The sequence below is a fragment of the Calidris pugnax genome, unplaced genomic scaffold (genome assembly GCF_001431845.1).
Source record: "Calidris pugnax isolate Ruff unplaced genomic scaffold, ASM143184v1 scaffold13, whole genome shotgun sequence".
Lineage (NCBI taxonomy): Eukaryota > Metazoa > Chordata > Aves > Charadriiformes > Scolopacidae > Calidris > Calidris pugnax.
In genome coordinates, this window is record NW_015090810.1 from 13,535,829 (window position 1) to 13,553,344 (window position 17,516).

The following is a 17,516-nucleotide window of genomic DNA, read 5'->3' on the forward strand; positions in this document are numbered from 1 at the left end:
ATTGACAGTTGTTTCAGGCTTAGCTATCCAGTTTTGAGCATGTGTGTAATTGCTTTGATTTTTTTTTTTTCTATATTACCTTTGCAGATACTGAGTTAACATCTGTACTTCATGAAACATGGATAGACTTTTTCGACTTTTTGGCTACGTTATTGTGGAAGAGTGGCCAAATATCTTTTCCAGCTGTGACAGCAGCCCTTGCAAATCATTGTGCAGCAATCATTGGTAATAATTATTCCTAGATGGATTTTAACCAAGCAATGAGTAAAATAAACAAACAAGTAGAAAAGGGGCATTCCTGTGTAGATGCTATTAAGTAATTATCAATGACATATCCAGAATGAAAACCAAATTTGTCCAGAACTTCAGTGACTTTTTCCCTTAATTTGATTTTTACAACTCTTGCTTATATCATCAGACTAACTTTTGAACTGCCAGATAATTTCACAAGTTTTGTTTGCATATATGGCTAGTGATTCTAGTTGTAAACCTTAACCAAAAACAGCACCTGTGAGTAGAGCCTGAAATGATCCATTAGCACTGCATTGATTTCCTTATTTATATATATATTATATATATTTATATATATACTGCATTGATTTCCTTTTTTATATCTTGCATGAAAGGAAAGCAAAGTTTGAGGGGAGATAAGAGCTATAGGAACTCAAGATTATTATACGGGGTTTTGTTTGTTTGTTTTTTAGTTATTCCTTCCTTAGTTACTTGCCTAGTCAGGGCTCTAAGTCACCAATATTCTCTGACATGTTTCAATACTGAAGTATAAGCATAGTCCTTTCAAGGTCATTATTTCAGCCAGATGCATGTTAAATGATCTGGTGAATCCAAATCCAATTGCATTAAAGCAGCTGATGGATACTGTTGGTTTTATAATATAAGCTGTTGAATAAAGTGAGGAGAGTTCAGAAAATTGTTGAACAAACAAGTGATTTCGTAAATGGAATTGCTTTTTTGTTTTATAGTCAAATTAATGCAGAGCAATTAGTTCATTCAAACCTATAAAACTCAAATTTTTCTTCCTTAGATTTTAAAGACTTATTTTATGCATAGCATTTGTGGAATTCCTTGTGCAGCGCACAGGTATAACTTCTTGCCTCACACACTTTCTTTGATACGTCTTTCTGAGTTCTGAAGCACTTAAGCTTTATTCAGAACTAAATATAAAAAATTTTATTTTTCTATTTAACCTTTCAGATACCATTTGTGATTGTATTCATCTGTCAGCCACACACCCTGCTTTATACATGGCTAGTTTACGGTTCCTCTCTGTCCTTTTGAATGAGGAAGGAAGACGACAGCTCCAAGATAAACAGAGTTTATGTGAGAATCCAACTATTAGCTTTCTTCTGGATTGTGTCGAAGGATGCCGGGTGTCAGTAACTCAACTTACTGCATTAATTATTCAGGTATTTAAAATTTCACAACGTAATTGCAGGTTATATTTTTGCATTTCTGTATTTTGTTAAAAAGGAATGTAGTTAGCTAATGAAAAATCAATTGTTTCCAGCTATGAACCAAGACATCTTTAATTTGAGACATCTATTACACTAAATTTTGAAATTCATGTAATAAGCTGGAACAATTGCAAAGAAGCAACTTCTAGGAGATGCCTTGTGAGGCAATTATGGTGAAACAGCATGTAAAAAGATGATACATAGATAGAATATGTTTGGCCAAACACTGATATGCTTTTATTTTTCTTTTCTGTTTTTCCAAACATGTAGTGAGATTTTTAAGGTTTGAGATGTAGTTATCCCTGTTGTAAATGACAGCATTGTTGTTCTTAACAGCTACCTTCATAAAAATTGTGAACCGAAATGAATCCTTAAGCCTTCTAGTTTATTCCCTGATAGTTTAAGGTCAGTGTTGTTGCACTTAAGGAGCATATGTTAATGGTTTCCAATGAGGACATGATTTTCAGACTCCAACAGTAAAACAAGGGCACTTTATTAAAATTCCATAATTTGCTCGATATCCTCTTAGGCTTTTTTATTTAATGCTTATGTATGTGCCTAAAACTGAACTCCTTGGCTCTGGCACAAAAACTGCAATTGCATGACAGTACGTCAGACAAAGATGTGTTGTGTTGTAAGTCACATTCCTCTATTTTTGTACAAGGATACATAGCTGATTACCAGCCTTTGCCAGCAAAAAGTGATGATTCTTACAGTGATAGCAGATAAGGTCTATACAATGAGGAATTAACTGTAGCCAGGGCAATGAAAGTACATGAGACACTATGACATAGTTTGAGTATCGTAAGAGATACCAGCTGTCAACTTGCTCTTTAGCTGTTCAGAACTGTAGATGGACATTACATTTTGTTCATAAAGGATCTCAAAAGATAACCTATGCCTTCTGGGGCTTTCTAATACATGAAAGGGATATAGCTGCTATGATCCCCCAAAAAGGATAACGGAATTAGGAAAGAAACAGCTTTAATTCTACACATATTTATTTACTCCCCACCCCAGCCCCCTTGGTGGTTGTTGAGAGGCAGTTGAAAGAGGAGTCCATAGGATGTAAAGTAAGCTATTAAAAAAAAAAACACAAACCAAACCAAAAACAACCCAAAAGATTTAAATATAATCTTTCTTCAAGAGGCACACTCAAGCGAATAATTGACTAACATAGAAAAGAGTGTGAAAGAATTTTCAAACAATCTGTGATCTCCATCAATCATCCTAATTACATAAAAGCTACAGAATAGGTGATATGCAATGGCAAAAGCTAACTTGGGACCCAGTCTGCAGCTGTGAATATTAGCAGACCAGGTCCTAAATTAATATGCATTGTTGCATCCAACCAATCTGGTGAATGCACATCCTGACTTTAAAAAGTTTTGGTGCTTTTGTGTATGTAAACCTTAACTCTTGTAGATACGTTTTCAAGATCAGAAGTAAAAGTAATAAGGAAACCATAATCCATACATAAAAAGTCTCAAATTTAGGCCCTACCTTTTTTTTCTAGATATGAAATTTATAGTGTTTTAGAAAGGCTGTGATCTTGCCTTCAACTAACTTACGGTAGGTGCAGACTAACATAGCTAGATCTGCTGTAGATTTATGGGACATCTTAAATTTATTACACATCATAATTTCAAAAAGAATTAAAAATGTCCATTCTCATTTTAATACTTTAATTCTAGTAGTTTAAAGCTATAGAATCTGCTGGCAGAAGGCATTATAAATTTACATAGAGTTGATTTTTTCCATTCAACTACTAGTTAATCATCAATTGAAAATTAATTATTTAAGTGTTCCCTATGATTGACATAAATTTCTTTTTATTATTAACTGGAGTTCTTCTTAAAAGTTGCTAGCTGTTTTTAATAGGGCAAAAGCCTTTGAGTGGATAAATCGATATCTATGTTTTAAGTTATGCAGGATTGAAGGAACTCAACATTTTGGTTTTTTTCTGGCGTATTTTAATTAGCATCAAGTTTAAACTTTAAGCTTTTTGTATTTTTAATTACTCAAACATCTAAATTATTTAATTTGAAAAGAAATCACCAGTACAGAAAAAGAATTAATTTGCTTAGAACATTCTTGTATTGCTAATAGCTTTGAGATTTCACTTGGTATCTAATAAAACCAGTTATAGTCTAAATTTGAATGTTTTTTGTTAGCTATAAATGCAGAACTTAGTTCATGCTTTAGTGCTTTAACTTGGTTCAGTTGTCCTTATCAATGAGGTTTGGGGTTGTTTTTTTCAAGTTATTAATTTACTACTCTTCATCCCTTGACATTTTCAGTCCTGGTTACACTGAACACTTCAGTAAATGATAACACTAGAGCATACATAGATATTTTATTGCATATTAAAATTTGAAAAATTCATTAGGGCAATTATTAGCTGGAGGACTAAAGCCAATAAAAGGTGATATATGTGAGGTATGTAGAGGTGTATAATCTGTGAGGTCGTATGGCTAGGTAGTTATAAGATTTCTGTCTGAAGTATTAAGCTTTTCTTAAGATGCTGCATCTCTGGCTAATCTTAAAATATGGTTTTCTTTCTACTGTGATCCAGTAATAGTTCTTATTTTACTATATTATTCTGCTTACAGTGCATATTGGATGTCAGTATTGGAATGATATTTTAGGGAAAATTGCTAGATGGACAAAATTCTCTAGTGGATAATATATAAAGCTCAGACAGCCCCTCGTCTTTCAGCTATCTTGTTATATGACTCCAAATAAATATTCCTTTGAAAGCACAGAGATTATTTTTATGTTATTAGAAATATGATGAGGCTCACAAAGTCCTCACAAAAATAGGCCAAACTACCATTTTTCTCTGGTTAGAAGAGTAGCTAAAAAAACCATCCGTATGTCAATTATATTTTTATTCTAAAGAATTTCACTGATATTTAATATCTCTTCTTCATCATTGTGTCTAAGGGAAGTGAGATTGCACTTAAGGCATGTCAGTGAATTGTCTGCAATAGTACGCCTGGATATTAGGAAAGATCTGGAACACCAGGGCTGGGAATTTAGGCTTTAGGAAGGTAGAATGTTATAAAAAGAGTAAGAAGAGTGGGCTTAGGAGCAAAAAAAAAATATGTATTTTTTATTTTAATTAGAAAAAATAATGAAACAGTTCTATGCAGACATACTATAAACAGCAATATAGAGAGGGAGAACTCTGGATAGGAATTTAGTGATGAACATACAGAAACAGCTATGAAAATATAGACTATGACAACATATTTATAGATCTGAATACTATTCTTAATATGGTCACTTTTTCATTTTGATGATGAAATTGCATTACTTGTAGGCCTGTGAAACAAAATCTTCAAAGGATGTGCTGAAAGAAGTTGCTACAAATGCATTACTGTCTCTGTTAGCTGTCAGTAAAAGCGCCCAGAAATGTGCTTTGGAAGGTGAGCATTTCAAAATGTATGTTAAATGATTTATGAATTAAAGGTTTTTTACATATTTTTTAAATCATGTTTTTTGTTAAAACAAAAGTCATAGTTTTCAGTGGCATTTTTTGCGGATTTTTACAGAGAAAGCTTATTAATAATTAAAGTTTTAGCTACAGATAAAATATGTTGTAGCCAGTCTAAAAATTTGTGGTTAAATCATAGGTCTGTGTTAGAGTGAGAAGAGATCTGTGAGCTTTTACTGCTAGTGACATATTCATCCATTCAAAACTGGAGAGTTTGTACTGGCAGTATCTTCCATTTCTTGTTTCATGCTATGCCAATACAGGTTTGCTGGTGAAAGTATGCCCTGTCTTCTCAGTTCTGGCTGTACCTGGACAAGAAGAGACTTTTTTCTTAGCTTTGTTTTTCCCTGCCTCTTTGTTTCTTTCTTCCCATTTTACAGTTTACGTAGGACCTTCTTCCCTTGCAATGCAACATCTTTCATGCCTAGGGTTTTTACTTTACAGTAGTAAAGTAAAAAAATACCTCTAATCAAAGGCTTTTTATGGCCAGTAGAACACAAGAGAGACTGGTTAACTTCCATTTCTTATGTATCATGCATTTAATACCTGATCAGCCCAAGTGGACTTTATCTGGGGTGGTTTCTCGTTACTTGTGTCTCTGTTGGTTTGTTTGGTCCTTTAAACCTACACTACACTGAAATAGATAGCCTAGACATATCTACTCTATGTCTGGTCCCAACAATGGCAGAAAACTGAACTTCAAATCATATGCTATATACCTACTTTATGCTCTTTCCCAGTGTATTGGTAGTCTACTCAGCCATTGCTTCAGTTGGGGCTCTTCTTCTATTAATGACCCATTAGATCATCTAAGACCTGGCTTCCTGTGAAGGCACTACTGGTGCATGAAGTGCATCAAGTTCAATGCTAGAGCAGCCTTCAAATCATCCTTGCTGTGACACAACACAAATCTTAGAAAAGAGAAAGAGGAGTTCTGGGGTTCAAATCAATGTCCTGAAGTTATCTGTAGCTCTAACATCACCTGTTCAGCTCTTAAGGACCTTAAGGACTACTTTTTAGTCCTGCACCTGGAAAGGAACAACCTTATAGCATTACAGGTTGACTGGGGCTCTGAAAAGGACCTTGAGGTCTTGGTAGGCAGTAATCTGAATGTTAGATTAACAGCATCCTGGGCTGTATTAAAAGGAACACAGCCAGTAGATCAAGAAGAAAGGATTATCTTTCCTCTATTTAGCGCTCGTTAGACCAAATCTAGAATAATACTAGACCCAGTTTGGGTCCAGTAAGAAAGACATCAACAAACTGGAGCAAGTTCAATAGAGGGCCACCAAGGTTATTGTATCCACCTGTCCTTAGAGGAGAGACTGAGGAAACTGGCTGTGTTCAACCTGGCAAAAAAAAAAGCTTCAGGAGGACCTAATAGCAGCCTTCTTGTACCCATGAGATTTTGAAGAAGACAGACCCAGGTTTTTTGCAGCAGTACATTGTGTAGGAGGGTGAGAGAGAATGGACATAAATCGAAACATGAGAGTCAGACTGGCTGTAAAGAAACGTTTCCCCCTTGAAGGCAGTCAAGCAGTGGCTGCATATAGTGTGCAATCTCTATCTTTGGGTGTTTTCAAGACTCAACTGGATAAGGCCTCAGGTAAACCTTGCCTATCTGACAGCTGATTCTGGTTTGAGCAGGAGGTTGGGCTGTATGGCTTCTGGAAGCCATCTCTTCCAACTTGAATTATTCCATGAGCCTGTGATCATAGAATCATAGAATGGTTTTGGTTGGAAGGGACCTTTAAAGCTCATCTAGTCCAACCTCCCTGCAATGAGGACATCTTCAACTAGATCAGGTTGCTCAAAGCCCATCCAACCTGAACTTGAATGTATCTGGGGATGGGACATCTACTACCTCTTTGGACAACTTGTTCCTGTGTTCCACCACCCTCATAGTAAAAAAATTTTTGTCTAGTCTAAATCTACACTCTTTTAGTTTAAAAACGTTACGCCTTGACCTATCACAAGAGGCGCTACTAAAAAGTTTGTCCCCATCTTTCTTGTAAGCTCCCTTTAAGTATTGAAAGGCTGCAATAAGGTCTCCTTGGAGCCTTTTCTTCTCCAGGCTAAACAACCCCAACTCTCTCAGCCTTTCCTCACAGCAGAGGTGTTCCATCCCTCTGATCATTTCTGCGACCCTGCTTTGGACTCGCTCCAACAGATCCATGTCTTTCCTGTGCTGAGGGCTCCACAGCTGGACACAGTATTCCACGTGGGGTCTCACCAGAGCAGGGTAGAAGGGCAGAATCACCTCCCTTCACCTACTGGGCACTCTCCTTTTGATGCAGCCCGGGATATGGTTGGCTCTCTGGGATGCGAGCACACATTGTTGGTTCATGTCCAGCTTTTCATCCACCTGTACCCCGTCCAGCTTTTCATCCACCAGTACCCCCAAGTCCTTCTTGGCAGGGCTGCTTTCAATCCCTTCATCCCCCAGTTCATATTAATACTGCGAACTGCCCTGACCAGATGCAGGACCTTGCACATGGTCTTCTTGAACCTCATAAGGTTAACACAGGCCAACTTCTTGAGCTTGTCCATGTCCCTCTGGATGGCATCCCATCCCTCAGGCATGCCAACCACAGCACTCAGCTTGGTGTTACCTGCAAATTTGCTGAGGGTGCACTTCATCCCACTGTTTATGTCTGTCATTGATTAAGATATTGAACAGTACTGGTCTGGATAAGATAAACGCATGCCCTAAACTCTTGAAGTTTCAGTCTTCTAGGCAGCATCGTTGAAGATATCCTGTAGAGTTATGAGTTCCTGTCCTCTTCCTCCCACATTATCTTCCTTTCTTCATCTTATCAGTCCTTCCTTTGGGCATTCCACTCACTGGACTCTTTTGCAAGAGGACTTAAATGTATTCTTGCTTCTTGAGATTATTCAACTGGACACACTCTATCTTGGAGAATGTTAGTTACTTCCTGATATTAAGAAGATAACAATATATCATGAACTAGCAGCATTTTGACATCTGAATCCTTAAATCTCAGTTCCAGAGGGTAATATTAATCAAGATAATTGCAAGAAAGATATTTTATGTTTCATAAAGTATTTTTGATTGTGGATGAACTTCTAAATATTTTTTTGTCTTCCAGTTGATCTGATAGACAGCTGTATAGAAAACATGAAGCATATTCATGCACAGCTGAATTTGGATGCTCTAAAGCCTGGGAAAGCACAGAAGAAAAAGGTAACTGTAGAAACCAAAAGACTGATATTATAAGGCACTTCCCAGCTCTTGTTTATTTGTTTTGGGTTGTTTTTCTGGAGGTGGATACTGTTGGTATCTGTCACAGGTAATTGACACCTCGTAGTGGATCTGGATACTGGGACTTGTTTAAGATTCATTGATTTTAGAGCTTTTGCCAACTTGATTATTTCACACATTTACTTTCCCACCCAGCCTTATGTTCACTAGGTCTCAACTTCCTTTTCCAGGAAGATGACTGCTGGTTCAGGAAAGTCAGGCAGCAAACCACATCAGTTTGTGCTTTGCAGTTGCTCAGTTACCAGTCTTGGGTGTAACTGGCCAACGCTCCTGGGTTCTGCGCTGGGGTTTGTCTCCATGCATCTTTCAGGTCTCCAGGTTCTTCTTCCACTTGCAGGATTGCTCCTCCAGCCAGGATCTTTTAATTTAATTTAAGTACAATCTTTAATTGCACTTCTACCACTGCCCAGTTTCTTTTCTTCATTCACAATTTTTTTTGTTTAGCCTTTTTCTTTTCAACCTTCTTCCCAGTTGTTCCAGACTCTGATGTCACCTTACCACATCTAGACATGGACTATTTCTTACCATCATGCAACAGTTTTGTAAGATTTCTGTTGCAATCTGCATGTTTTCTAACACTTTCATTTACGAGAATTATTAAAATGCAGACAATAACCTTTACTGTCAAGTTTGATATCTTCTGCAATGAGGACATCTTCAACTAGATCAGGTTGCTCAAAGCCCATCCAACCTGAACTTGAATGTATCTGGGGATGGGACATCTACTACCTCTTTGGACAACTTGTTCCTGTGTTCCACCACCCTCATAGTAAAAAAATTTTTGTCTAGTCTAAATCTACACTCTTTTAGTTTAAAAACGTTACGCCTTGACCTATCACAAGAGGCGCTACTAAAAAGTTTGTCCCCATCTTTCTTGTAAGCTCCCTTTAAGTATTGAAAGGCTGCAATAAGGTCTCCTTGGAGCCTTTTCTTCTCCAGGCTAAACAACCCCAACTCTCTCAGCCTTTCCTCACAGCAGAGGTGTTCCATCCCTCTGATCATTTCTGCGACCCTGCTTTGGACTCGCTCCAACAGATCCATGTCTTTCCTGTGCTGAGGGCTCCACAGCTGGACACAGTATTCCACGTGGGGTCTCACCAGAGCAGGGTAGAAGGGCAGAATCACCTCCCTTCACCTACTGGGCACTCTCCTTTTGATGCAGCCCGGGATATGGTTGGCTCTCTGGGATGCGAGCACACATTGTTGGTTCATGTCCAGCTTTTCATCCACCTGTACCCCGTCCAGCTTTTCATCCACCAGTACCCCCAAGTCCTTCTTGGCAGGGCTGCTTTCAATCCCTTCATCCCCCAGTTCATATTAATACTGCGAACTGCCCTGACCAGATGCAGGACCTTGCACATGGTCTTCTTGAACCTCATAAGGTTAACACAGGCCAACTTCTTGAGCTTGTCCATGTCCCTCTGGATGGCATCCCATCCCTCAGGCATGCCAACCACAGCACTCAGCTTGGTGTTACCTGCAAATTTGCTGAGGGTGCACTTCATCCCACTGTTTATGTCTGTCATTGATTAAGATATTGAACAGTACTGGTCTGGATAAGATAAACGCATGCCCTAAACTCTTGAAGTTTCAGTCTTCTAGGCAGCATCGTTGAAGATATCCTGTAGAGTTATGAGTTCCTGTCCTCTTCCTCCCACATTATCTTCCTTTCTTCATCTTATCAGTCCTTCCTTTGGGCATTCCACTCACTGGACTCTTTTGCAAGAGGACTTAAATGTATTCTTGCTTCTTGAGATTATTCAACTGGACACACTCTATCTTGGAGAATGTTAGTTACTTCCTGATATTAAGAAGATAACAATATATCATGAACTAGCAGCATTTTGACATCTGAATCCTTAAATCTCAGTTCCAGAGGGTAATATTAATCAAGATAATTGCAAGAAAGATATTTTATGTTTCATAAAGTATTTTTGATTGTGGATGAACTTCTAAATATTTTTTTGTCTTCCAGTTGATCTGATAGACAGCTGTATAGAAAACATGAAGCATATTCATGCACAGCTGAATTTGGATGCTCTAAAGCCTGGGAAAGCACAGAAGAAAAAGGTAACTGTAGAAACCAAAAGACTGATATTATAAGGCACTTCCCAGCTCTTGTTTATTTGTTTTGGGTTGTTTTTCTGGAGGTGGATACTGTTGGTATCTGTCACAGGTAATTGACACCTCGTAGTGGATCTGGATACTGGGACTTGTTTAAGATTCATTGATTTTAGAGCTTTTGCCAACTTGATTATTTCACACATTTACTTTCCCACCCAGCCTTATGTTCACTAGGTCTCAACTTCCTTTTCCAGGAAGATGACTGCTGGTTCAGGAAAGTCAGGCAGCAAACCACATCAGTTTGTGCTTTGCAGTTGCTCAGTTACCAGTCTTGGGTGTAACTGGCCAACGCTCCTGGGTTCTGCGCTGGGGTTTGTCTCCATGCATCTTTCAGGTCTCCAGGTTCTTCTTCCACTTGCAGGATTGCTCCTCCAGCCAGGATCTTTTAATTTAATTTAAGTACAATCTTTAATTGCACTTCTACCACTGCCCAGTTTCTTTTCTTCATTCACAATTTTTTTTGTTTAGCCTTTTTCTTTTCAACCTTCTTCCCAGTTGTTCCAGACTCTGATGTCACCTTACCACATCTAGACATGGACTATTTCTTACCATCATGCAACAGTTTTGTAAGATTTCTGTTGCAATCTGCATGTTTTCTAACACTTTCATTTACGAGAATTATTAAAATGCAGACAATAACCTTTACTGTCAAGTTTGATATCTTGTCCACTCCCACACAGAGCAGAAATTGAAGAAAACATCTTCCTGCAGGATATTTCAGCATTGTTTGGGTTCAATAGTATTTTTCTCTGAGGCATTGGCACAAACAGACATTAACCTTGATTTGTGAGAGTGTGGAAGTGTGTTTTATAACAGTGAGCTCTTAAAAGAATTTGGGTTTGACCCTGATATTTGAAGGCTACAATATTTTTTCCTTGAGATCCCCTAAACACATTTATTATCCCTTCTTCAAGGGGTGGAGGCTAAAAGGTGTCCTGCTCTGGATGTGTCTGGTAAGGTTGAAGCCAGATTGTCCTTGAGAAGGCAGAAGCTGGGGACATTTGTACCTCTGCTAAGTGTAGAAGGAATTTGAAACTTGAAAGAAATTGAAGGAAAGGAGCCTCTGACATAGGTCAGAAAGATTGTTTATATTTAATTAAGAATTTTTTGAAAGGGATTTGCAAAAGACTTTGTGGCAGATCTTCCTGCTGAGCTGGGACTGTAGATTGCTCCATCATATGTAAGTGTACTGCTCATCATATGTGGTGTATAACAGCAAGCAATCTAGTTTCACATGAGGGAAGCTGAGATGTTGCTTTCATACGCAGATTTAGCTGATCATTCACAAAACTGCCTCTCAGCCCGCTTTGAGATTGTCAAAGGGATGTTTTCACAGCTTCTTTTCTTTTTCTCATTCTTCTCCTGTAACAGTTGGGAAAAATGTGTTTGACCTAGCTTTATTCTCAGGGCAATTAAAATAATTATTGTCATGCTAACCAAGGGCATGAAAAGTATTTACAAATAGCCAATCTTTCAAAAAAAACCCCCTCAAAATTGGTTATTGCTTTTTTCAGCAAGATATCCTAAAATAAATACATAAAAACAGTGCCATCAACACAATCAATAGCTTTTTCAACCTCCTAGAAGTTTACACATTAAGTATTACTTCTAGCTTGTGGCATTTTGCAGGATTTAGTGCTATTTGTGTTTATTAAATAAATTAATAAATATCAAAGTCCTTGAAGGAACGTCTTAGAGTTAGCATTTTATTTAGCTAAAAATGAGACAAACCACTCATAAAATACATTTGTAATGATGACTTTGTCATCTACTACACCTGACTTTTATTAACTTTTTTGAGATACACTTTTATTTCATATGTTATCAAGTGTGCATGATACGATTTATAAGCAAGTATTGTTGCTTGACCTTGTTTGAGATTGAGCATGAATCCTATTTTACATTTTTGTTTCTTTATGCTTGATAAAACTGAAATAGTCTCTTGTGGTGAACAAGCTTGTTGGAATTTGATCATCTTTCAGAATTGGTTTAGTATGTCAACCTTATAGAAGCTAGGTCAGCTATCACTACCCTTTTAGTGTCACAGCACGATCATGAAGATAGATTTGTTTGGTTTTGTGTTTACTCATATGCATGAATCTCAGTACCTCACCATTCAAAGGTCTGTATTTATCTTTGTAATATTCTTATCAGGTTGGAAAGTATTTTTGTTATTAAGGATAGGGAACTAAGACACTGGGAATATAAGGATGGATTGGTCTGACCAAATACAGAGATGCTCAAGACAGAGCTAGTTTATCCTTGTTTTTTATCCAAGGAAGAAAAATAGGTACTTCTAGGGAGTGATTCATTTGACTTGTTTTAGATGCCTGCTTTAGAACGGAACAAATATTTGGAAAATGTTCCCATACATTCTTCATTAGTTGTAAGAGAAATGGAGCTCTACGTTACAAGTCTGCATTTGGCCAGATCAGTGCCCCTAGAAATAATATCTGTGGGTTATAAAGAGAGATGATGATGTAACTTGTAACTTGTTAAAAATGTTTTTAGTATACGTGTTTAAAAGTAGCTGAGATGAATCCTACTTGAGATCAGAAGGAAACTGCTGAAGAGATATGACCCAAATGTTGATGCCTTAGATTTGCACCTCTCATTTGAAATCTCTTTCCTCTTGGTATAAAATTCATTCTGGTCTTATGTTGATGATCTTCAAATATTTTTCTCTGGATAGGAGGATAACCTCATCAAGCAGTTAAGGTGTTCTATGCAGCTCCTCAGAAACTGCCTCTTTCAAAATGACGAATGCAAAGTAAGTATTTTTATACTGAACTAATGTGAGCACATTCAGTTAGTGAATGAATACTGTTGGTTTTTTTTCTACTTTGAAATTATTTTCAAGCTGGCTAAATTTAAGCTTGAAATTAATGGCAAGAAATGCTTCAAATTTCATTATTATTCCCACCTCCTAATAATATTTCATGCATGCATTAGGAATTCGATGTTCATATTGAAACATCATCTCTCACAGGCTTCAGATGGCTATGATCCTTTATACCCACTTCTGCTTTGCTTAAATCCATAATTCCAATTTTCAAAGCATATAATGTGAAAAACGGAAGAGGAGAAAAGTGTGCTGCCACAAGAAAGGCACATAGGAGATACACTTTGTGTCTTGGAAAATAGTTTAATCTCATTATTCCTCTCTCCGATTTTCCTTTTCCTTTATGAAAGACAAAAAAACCCCAAACAAGCAGAAAACAAATCTTAAATAATAATTTGCCATTTATTTTTCTTTGTTAAGATTAAATTAGGTTAAGGTTAAATTACACTAATCCTGCAAGGATTTTGTTTTCATCTTGTTTTTTTAAAATAATTTTCTTGCTCAGAGTCTTGTTTTGAATTTCTTCTTTTCATTTCACATTCTGTGTTTTTTCTCTGCGCTTTTCAGTTTCTTTTCTCCTTCAGTTCTTCTGCCTTCCTGTTTTTTTCCATGAAAATACTACATTACTTTTCATTCTTTCCTGTATTCTTTCTTTTTGATCATTACTCTTCTGCTTTTTTATTACTGATACCATTTCTCTTCACTGATTCCATTTTCTCTTTCACAGTTTAATGTGTCTTGGTGTTGCACAACTTGTGCTACTTTTAGTAAATGCATTGGTAGAACCACTAGATTTCCAGACCTTCCTGTTGAGGGCATGTGTTAGCATCCTTTTTGTATACAGAACACCATGTAAATTGCAGGCCTGGATAAGCCATCTGGTTATCCCTAATGTCCCCGTAACTTGGTTGTGCTATAATCTCAGATAAGATTTTTATGAAATATTTTTCTTGTTTTGATCAGGGATCTGCAGACACAATTGCTTGGAGGAGGGAAGGAGGTTGCTGTTGATAGCTGAAGTTTTCTATCATTTTCTCTGTACACCTGTACCCTTTTATTTCCATGCTTTTTGAGTTCCAAGAATTAGTTTAGTTGGAGTAGTCTAAAACTGTAGAATAGGAATTTCTTGAACAATGACAGCTGGAATGAATAAATCTCTACTTTTGTTTGCATGTGTCTCAGTAATTAAAAGGTGTGCTGGTTTTGACTGGGATAAGACTGTATTTCTTTAGTGTTGAAGTGAGGGTGTCAGTTCTTTCTGTACAATCTTTTAAAGCAAGCTAGCAGGACACAGTAAGATAAAAAATATGCTTTTCTCCCTTTATTTATACTCCATTTTCAAAGTATATAATAATGTAGTAGATTTAATTCTTCCCCTTATTCTTGTAGATGGCAGCACTCAAAGCTCATCTTGTTCCTGTTCTGCATTCACTATGGCCGTGGTTTTTAATAGATGACTCCTCAATGCACATAGCTCTGCATTTGCTCTGTGTCTACACTACAGACTATCCTGCAGGTATGAGAGTAACTCTATGATGTAATTCATCAAAATATTTAACTGAAATAATTAAGACAGAAAAGCATAATAAAGGGAAAAGAATGTTTATTACTACCATAAGAGGAAAGTATAAAAGCACTGGTCCATCAAAGTCTGTAAAGTGTTTTGATTTTAATGCATTCAAGACTTTTGTTCAGATCCTGTTTCAGTCTGTTGGATTTAGCAAGAGTACAATTGTGTTAAAGGATTAGATAGCATTTAATTCAAACCATTATGTTTGAAGGTTACACTGGAAGTCCTGCCAAAACTGAATAGTATACTCTAGAAATACTAGTCTAGGAATTCTCTCACAGAGAATAGTGTATCAGTACTTTATACAGTTTGTATTTCAGCCCTTATTGAAAACATTCTGGTTTTGAAATATTCAATAATCTAATTTAATTCTGTATTAAATTCCTTCCATTTATTTATACATTGGGCTCAGTAGCTGGTACTTGACTAAAGTATATTTTTTATAAGGATTCTCTTCTTCATTTGAGGAAAGGCTGTATTTCCGCTGACAAGTAATTATGCCCAGTACTAGAAGCCTGTTCTATTTTGTAGTATGAATTTGTCTCATTCCAAATCTTGGTTATTGACTCAGATAACGATTTGCCAGTGGCTTGAAGACACATATGGGTATCTGTTGATTTCTCCCTGTCAAGATACCATAAAAAAGTTAGCTTGGTTAAAATATATTAACTGAACAGTTTCTGGGCTTTTTTACCCTCTTTTTAAGTTAATGTCTCTAGACCTTAAATGAGCTTGCAATGCTTTTTTTCATAGAGACATTATTAATGTGGACTAATGAAAGGTCAAATATATATTAGTCAGCCACGGGATATAAAATTAAAATGTAATGTCCCGTGATGCACTGGAAGTCAAGCTGAAGTTCTGATACGTCTTTCTTTTTTCTTAACTCTGAGTGACTCTAGGCTGCATTTTTATTTTCCTTTCTAATAAGTGTAGGTGGTTTTAGATTAATTGTGGTTTTAATTTCTGTTCAGAATACTAGTCTTATGAGGTGACCCAAACTTACCTGCTCTGAACTGGTTAACCACTTTGCCTTGGTGTAGTCAGACAAAGAAATGTGTGTAGATGTTTGTAACAGTTAAAAACTGTCTCATTTTAATTTACTTTTGCCCTGTAAGAAGCAAAACGTTATTGCAGATGGCAAATACCACTAAATAAAAAGGTGTATGCACATATTTGTGCACAAGGATCACGTTGGTAACTTAGCTGTTCCCTGCCACTGGGGTCAATTTGAGCTTGTAGCTCTGTAGCACAGGGTTTTGCATGCTGCTGTGGCACAAGGTAATGACAGATGCAGACAGTGCTTTTATTTCTCAGAAAAATATTTTTAGAAACTTATTAAACCTTTCAGATGTATGGAGAACCTCCTTTCCCGAACCAGTTTCAGAAGGTCCTTTCTCATGCCAAATAATTGTATAATGTCTTAGATACAATGTTCTGTTTTTTAAGGAGACTTTCTAAGACGGAGCAATGGCTTCTCTTTAGCAGCAGAACTGCCTGTCAGATTGTAGAACAAAAGAACAGTAGATCCCTATTCCAGTAAACTGTCACATTCAGCATGTTTCTATTCAAAGCATGTCCCATTAAATTCACTGTGTTTCACAGGAAAAAAAACCTCACAAACAGTCCTTTGAAAAGTCCCATCTCAACCTTTTATCTGTTAGACTGCTCTTTCTGTAGTTTTTTTTTTTAAATGTATATGTGCCTTTCTCATATGATTTCTTTAAGGTTGTGCTTCACTTTGTTGGGCCGGTGGTGGACAATCATCACTTCCGTCTGCCCGAAGTGCAGCTGGCAATTCATTAATGCACAACATCTTGAAATTGGCTTCCCAAGTGTCAAACGATAACAGCCCAATTCAGCAGGTGGTCTTCTGTCTTCTTTCTAACCTTGCTCTGTCTCATGACTGTAAAGGCATTATTCAGAAGGTAAGGAAATAATATTCTTGATTTTTCGCAAAGTGAATGATGTATTTTCCTTTTTAATAAACCCTCATATTTCAATATGGGGTATCCTAGTGTCCTGTTGTCACACAGAGATGCTGCTGTGGGAATCAAAACCATTGTGTCTTCTAGGTTAGTTGTGTTTCCGTTCCTGAAGTGCAGCACATAATTTGGTCACATTCATAGTCTGGACAGAAACAGTGTATGAAGCTACACAGTTTTTGCTAGAGTTTTTTTATAACCTCTCAGTTTCAGTAGGGTGTAAAATTTTTAATACCCATATATATTGATAGAAATCACTAGTGGATCGTGAAAGTGAGCATATAATAGAAAAACCTGCATGTGAGCAAACAAGAAATTAAAAATTCTTTAAATCATTAGGTATACCATGTGAAACCTAAACTTCATTAAAATTCTAGTTTTAGAGAAGATGTCTCACATGTCAGTAATTGGCTGTTAGGTAGAAACCTATTCATACTATATAAATGTAAGCACTGTCTTTTCCCCCTTTAATTTTTATTTTGAATGATCCCTACTCTATTTTATCAAATGTTCTTTGAAAAATCTGTTTCTTTCAAATTTAACTTTGATCATTTAAATAAATTCACAACCTTGAGACAAGTCCAACCATGTAGAAAATCAACTAACACAACAGACATTATAAAAAATGTGTTTGTTTTTAGCATCTTTTATAGTAGTTAAATAACTACGACAATCTCTTTCAATTGACATTAACAATGTTCTGTGCTTCAATCTAATTACCTGATTAAAAAAACGGGGGGG

The 17,516-nt window shown here is 36.7% G+C and overlaps 1 protein-coding gene across 1 annotated transcript in view; it reads left to right on the forward strand.

The window, feature by feature from the left end:
• RTTN (rotatin) overlaps positions 1–17,516 on the forward strand; it is an 82,398-nt gene that overhangs the window by 59,601 nt on the left and 5,281 nt on the right. Inside the window, exons 39-45 of the mRNA XM_014938445.1 lie at positions 88–225; positions 1,213–1,424; positions 4,798–4,903; positions 8,082–8,176; positions 13,071–13,148; positions 14,610–14,736; positions 16,519–16,718. Of these exons, the coding sequence (XP_014793931.1) occupies positions 88–225; positions 1,213–1,424; positions 4,798–4,903; positions 8,082–8,176; positions 13,071–13,148; positions 14,610–14,736; positions 16,519–16,718 (956 nt within the window). The remainder of the gene's footprint in view (positions 1–87; positions 226–1,212; positions 1,425–4,797; positions 4,904–8,081; positions 8,177–13,070; positions 13,149–14,609; positions 14,737–16,518; positions 16,719–17,516) is intronic.